This window comes from Diaphorina citri, unplaced genomic scaffold (genome assembly GCF_000475195.1).
Source record: "Diaphorina citri unplaced genomic scaffold, Diaci psyllid genome assembly version 1.1 scaffold1586, whole genome shotgun sequence".
Lineage (NCBI taxonomy): Eukaryota > Metazoa > Arthropoda > Insecta > Hemiptera > Psyllidae > Diaphorina > Diaphorina citri.
Genome location: NW_007379012.1, coordinates 55,740 through 62,204, shown reverse-complemented (window position 1 = coordinate 62,204; position 6,465 = coordinate 55,740). Strand labels below are relative to the sequence as shown.

General features: G+C 40.0%; 1 protein-coding gene across 1 annotated transcript; it reads right to left on the bottom strand.

Annotated features, from left to right (window-relative positions):
• Window positions 1-5,137: 5,137 nt before the first annotated feature.
• Window positions 5,138-6,090, bottom strand: LOC113470452 (proline-rich extensin-like protein EPR1). The gene is made up of 2 exons (XM_026828878.1): window positions 5,743-6,090; window positions 5,138-5,497 (listed from the first exon to the last, which is right to left on the bottom strand). The coding sequence occupies exons 1-2, from the start codon at window positions 6,088-6,090 to the stop codon at window positions 5,138-5,140; spliced, it is 708 nt and encodes a 235-aa protein (XP_026684679.1).
• Between the last annotated feature and the right edge of the window lie 375 nt (window positions 6,091-6,465).

Genomic DNA, 6,465 nt, shown 5'->3' with positions numbered 1-6,465 from the left:
AATTCAAGCTGTACGCTTTGCTCGGGACTAGTCGGGAAGACTAGACGTTCATTTGGCGAAAATGTTAGAGCTAAAATGGTCTCGGGTATTAAGTACCTACATTCTGATACTGTTCAATTGCTATCCATCAATGGATGGATACTTTTTTGTCTCATGACATCTTTTTTATTATAAAAAAAAGATGAGTGTTTCACCGCCGTTTTTATTTCGTAGCAATGAAACAACTGCTACATTAGACGCACGTGGTCTGTGTCGTAGCATGCCCGTCCCGTAGTACGCCTCTCATCAGATGGGCGAGAAGAGACAGGATACTTCCCATTTAGGTGCTGGGTCAACACGAGAACACCAGAAGGTAACCCGTTTAAATATTTGCAATCGAAAAACGAGTACGAATTTTTGTCGATGGTGGGATTCGAACCCACTTTAGACTCCAACTTTGCTGCAATACTCCAGAACTTTTTGCATTCAGTGTAAATATTAATCTAAAGGTGGAAATAACATTTCTTCTTGGCCCCAATAATGTTTAATCATTCAATACCTCTCTCATTTTTTCTCTCCACTTCTTTATCTCCTCTACTTCTCCTTCTTTTCAACCTCGCCGTTTCTTTTTCTTATAGAATGCAGCGTTTTGTTATGAATAAGGGAGGAAGGGGTGTGTCATGGGGAAGGGTGAACATTGGTTTATTTATTTTGCAGTGTTTTTGTTTCCTCAATCATTCACTACGAGGGAGCTATATTATGTACGATTACATTACAGTTAAACCATGGTGGTGAGAGACTGTGGGTACAAAAATTGGTTTGATGGAGAATGTCTTTCTCAGAAGGATTAAAATTGAGGTACAGAGTGACCAAATGATGAAGTTTCTGTTGAGGAAAGCCACCAATGAAAAATAGAGAAGACATAGCATTGTGTAGTATGTACAATTATACATTATTTTGTGCCAAAAAAGAAGATTTGATCACTCAAATAATCTAATTTGGATTTCATAACACAAAAACCGGAAAAATGTCCAAAGGTACCTATAACAAAGTCAACACGAGACTCGGGCCCTATTATAGGTACCACAAAACAACAAGAGACAAATATTGAGCTAGGAAGAGAGGAATACTCGAAGACGGAGAGGGAGGGAAAGATGGTTAGAGAGACAGGGAGAGGGACAGAAAAGAGAATCGAAAAACGAATAGAGCGAGAAAGAAAGAAAGAAGGAGAGAGAGAAAAACAGAGAGAGAGGAGAGAGAGAGAAAGAAAGAGAGAGTTCTAATGACTGAATAAATATTGGTGAAATCCAACATAAGACTGAGCCAGGATGTTTTGTTGTTACATTGCAAAAGGAGAGAATGTGATGCAAAAAGTATATTATTAACAAGTTTCCATTTATTTTTGATCGATAAAAAACTCAGAACATACATTTTTTTTATAAATGGTATACCCATCCGTATAAGCAGAGCTTGTGCCACGGATAGGTATGTAAAAATTCTATTTGAAGCATTGTGCTGTCATATCTATGAGTATGTGTAATGATTGTGGGTATGATGAGGAACTACACTTTTGAAACTATGTACAATTTGTACCTTTGTACAGTACAAAGGTACTGAGGTAGAATGAATGAAATAGGGTAGTGGTGTAGAAGATAGATAGAAGAGAGGGGAGGGGGATAAAAGGGACAGGATTGTCTAATGAGTGTACGGGGACTTTGAATAATATCAAAGCATTACAAACAACACAGCACATGTGTGTGACGAAGTTTGTCTCTCAAAAACAAAACTCTTGTGATTTTGTGGTTAACCCGAAAGTTGTAGCATGTTTCTCTGACACCTTTGTCCCTTCTGAGCTTTCAATTTGCAAGTTTTGGACTTTGTTCAATGCGACATACAAGACCCCTAGCCCTTGCAGTAGGCGACCAAACTGTCCTTTGGAATTTTGAAAAGTGGACGTTTCGGTTTTCACCATTATGATTAATAGAGTCTGACACCTTTGTCCCTTCTGAGCTTTCAATTTGCAAGTTTTGGACTTTGTTCAATGCGACATACAAGACCCCTAGCCCTTGCAGTACGCGACCAAACTGTCCTTTGGAATTTTGAAAAGTGGACGTTTCGGTTTTCACCATTATGATTAATAGACTAAAGTAGAGTTGATCTTTGTAAGGAATGAATGCAGGCAACATGGCGAATTTCCCAGGACTCATCGGATTATTTGAATTTTCCTGCAGATCAACACCTGAAGTCTAATGAGGTATATCAGAGGGACTATGGTAAATGCAAAGGCCCCTTCTAGAACCAATAGTCTCTCCATTTTCCCAAGCTGCATTATGATGACAATGACACCCTGTCGTCAGCTACAGAAGAAGTTGATCTTTGTAAGGAATGAATGCAGGCAACATGGCGAATTTCCCAGGACTCATCGGATTATTTGAATTTTCCTGCAAATCAACACCTGAAGTCTAATGAGGTATATCAGAGGGACTATGGTAAATGCAAAGTCCCCTTCTAGAACCAATAGTCTCTCCATTTTCCCAAGCTGCATTATGATGACAATAACACCCTGTCGTCAGCTAACCCCTAGCCCTTGCAGTAGGCGACCAAACTGTCCTTTGGAATTTTGAAAAGTGGACGTTTCGGTTTTCACCATTATGATTAATAGAGGAAAGTAGAATTGATCTTTGTAAAGAATGAATGCAGGCAACATGGCGAATTTCCCAGGACTCATCGAATTATTTGAATTTTCCTGCAGATCAACACCTGAAGTCTAATGAGGTATATCAGAGGGACTATGGTAAATGCAAAGGCCCCTTCTAGAACCAATAGTCTCTCCATTTTCCCAAGCTGCATTATGATGACAATAACACCCTGTCGTCAGCTATACGGAAGAAAAACAAACAGCAAGAAGTTTCAAGTCATGCTAATTTAAAACTAGATTGTTGCAAGTCTGAAAGTTGACTTGTAATTTACATATAAATGATAGCATTACAGCCTAATGTGTCAGCCTTACCAGTGCCAGCCTTGCTGTCTTAGAATTATCTAATTATAACTTGTTCTCTGCTTAACGAAAGCTGTTGTGAAGAATAATTTTATCTTACAGTCACATGATGCAGACGAGACTACGAACGTACGTATAATTTTTTCTATTAGGCACAGGCAGATTGCCTCTTGTAATTTGCAGGTCTTTTCTGTTACCTCTATATTTCAAGTAACTCCTAGAATGTTATGGGCCTCGGTGTTTACTTCTATGAAATCCAGCAGCTCTTGTAAGGCGTCAGTTCTGTTCTTTATTAAATTTCTCGCTTTGTCAAGCACTGGCAACATACAAAATTTCAAACCAAAATAAGGTCTCAAAAATTTGACTTATTCAGGCATTGAACTCGAGACAGTCAACGAGCAAACCTATTGTGATATACATTGACCTACAGATTTGAAATTTTGACGCTTATTACCCGGATACCAAAGTTTGTTCTCGGAACGGAGTCTTTCTCCTATCCTGAGTCCTGTCCTACTTCTTTCTTTCATCACACTTTCTCAAACTATCATGGTGGATTGATTGTTGGACACAGCATTGGCTCTGAAGACCAAATTTAGAATTGTTTGCTTCATAATTTAGGTTTATCTGTTTTATGGGTCTTTCACTCACTAAAGTAGTAACCAAACTGTTGGATTTTTTCAATACTTCGTATTACGAACCGATTCATATGGTCCATCCTCTGCCAAAGACAATGGGTACTACTACTTCTACGTATCTACTAACCCAGCATAGAAGTGCTTCGATCTCAAATGACTAACTGATCTTCACTTAATAATGCCATGAAAATTAATTGAGTACCCTCCTTCACCTATTGTATAATGCAGTACGCAAAGCTGCATTATATTTGTGCTAATCAAAATGCACTTGTCATCAGCACGTAGACACTCACGCCAGTAATAACATGAAAACCTACTTACTACCTCAGTGCTTGGGTTTGAAAAGGGTTTTAATGAAGCTTTAGATATCTTCACGAAAGCTACTTGTTATTTTTATGTAAATGAAGGAGTTACAATGGGAAAATATTAGTTACATAGGTAGCACTGTAGAAAAAGCGTTTCTTAAAATAGGATGGCAATGTTGAGTTTTCATTTCAAGCCTATTTTTATACAAATGCGGCGTATAAAAATGAATCAGTGTGTTCACATTGTCAACGAAAAAAAATTCGGAAAAATTGTAACTTCGGATGAAGAAAAATTCGTTCAGAATGAACGGCCTTGGGCTGTAACGTTTACTAGAAATACTTGGGGTCCATAATCTCATGTTGACAGGTAATGTTTGTCAAAATAAAAAAAAAAAAAAAAAAAAAAAAAAAAAACAATCACCCATTTTTATCCGTAAACAATATACTAGAATACCCTCTTGTGAATCTTTTGTTTGGATAATTTTCGGGGGAAAAAAGGAGAGCAGGAAAACAGGATGAAAGGAGGGAAACTCTAATAGGAAAAATGAACGGAGAGAGGGGGAGAAAGAGAGAGAGGAGAAGAAGAAGAAGGAGGAAGAGGAGAAGAGAAGAAGAATAAGAAGAAGGAGAAGAATAAGAAGAGGAAGACAAAAAAAAGAAGGTAAAGTGAAGTGGAGAAAAAGATTTAGGAATTGGGGTGAAGATTGAGGGCGGAAAAAAAATAAAGAGGAGGAGGAGAGAAATATAAAAGGGAGGAAGAGAGTAAGAATGAGAGGAAAGAGGGACAAGGAAAGGAAGATGATCGAAGATTGTAAAATCCTCCAATTACTTGTGGAAGATTCTTCTTTGTGGTTATGGTCTCCATAATATGTGGATTATTGTGGATAATCTAAAAATTCTAAAAGCTTTCTATTGTTTAGATTTCCTAAAAGTTTCTGAAAATCTCTTCGAAGATTGTAAAAATCTCTTGGAAGATTCTAAAAATATCATAGAAGAAGATTATAAAAAATCTTTCCATTACAATCTGTTTATTGACCAGAAAATGTAGTGGGTAGATGGTGTAGGATTCTACCCAGTGGGCAGAGGACTTGAAAGGAATACGGAGATACAATGTGATAAGGAAAGAAGAAGAAATAGGAGAATTTGGAGAGGAAGATAGGAGACGAACGGATGAAAGAGATCAAAGGGACAAAGAAAAGGGGGCGTAGGAGGGAACATAATTATGCTAAACGGGTCAGAGCAGGTGCGATTAGGGAACAGATGTAGGGTAGGAAGACCAGAAGTAGGAAGGAAGTCCAGAGGTAGGACCTGAGCTGCAGAGGAAGGGTAGGAGGACTAAAGGTAGGGCTAGGGAAGTAGGGCGTTAGGATTTGAGGTAGGGTAGAAGGACTAAAAGTAGGGCCAGGACGTAAGGGAGGTAGGGTAGGAGGACTACAGGTAGAGCGGGGCGTTAGGATCAGAGGTATAACGATGTAGGACGAGAGGAAGGGTAGGAGGACTAAATGTAGGGCCAGGACGGTAGGGCGTGCCAGAAAATGTAGTGGGTAGATGGTGTAGGATTCTACCCAGTGGGCAGAGGACTTGAAAGGAATACGGAGATACAATGTGATAAGGAAAAAAGAAGAAATAGGAGAATTTGGGGAGGGAAGATAAGAGACGAACGTATGAAAGAGCCAAAGACTCAGAAGAGACAAAGAAAAGGGGCGTGGGAGGGACACATAATTATGCTAAACGAGTCAGAGCTAGTGCGATCAGGGAACAGATGTAGGGTAGAAAGACGAGAGGTAGGACCAGAGGAGGGGTAAGGAGGACTAAAGGTCGGAACAGATGTAGGGTAGAAAGTCCAGAGGTAGGACCTGAGCTGCAGAGGAATGGTAGGAGGACTAAAGGTAGGGCTAGGGAAGTAGGGCGTTAGGATTTGAGGTAGGGTAGAAGGACTAAAGGTAGGGCCAGGACGTAAGGGAGGTAGGGTAGGAGGACTAAAGGTAGGGCGGGGCGTTAGGACCAGAGGTATAACGATGTAGGACGAGAGGAAGGGTAGGAGGACTAAAGGTAGGGCCAGAACGGTAGGGCGCACGGATTTAAGGTAGGGTGGAAGGACCAGAAGTAGGGCAGAACATGAGGTGAGTCCTGAGTTTAATTTCCGTTCATTAGAATCCAATTGCCGTGTCATTTCCTCGTTGTGATGATGTTTCTACATCCTAACTACATGATGTTCCTACATCCTAACACTGATGGGAGTCCTGGAGCCTCGTTAGTAGGGATTAGCAGTGGAAGGGGACTCTCGGAGGCCTGGAGCCTACGAAATAAAATGGCGCGAGAGTTGGTAATTCGGGTAGGAAATGGGTAAGTAATTCGTCTACGGAGACTCATGTAGAATCCCCGTACTTACACTGAGGACTATCTAGATCTAGAGTCTGATTTGACCTCGTAATCTCAATTTGGTGACGATTTGGCAACCTCTGTGATTAGATAAATAGATTGGCACATCATGGTTTGTGGTGTTTTTAGACTGAGAGTACCCAGAAATATCGTAGAAGACCTAAAA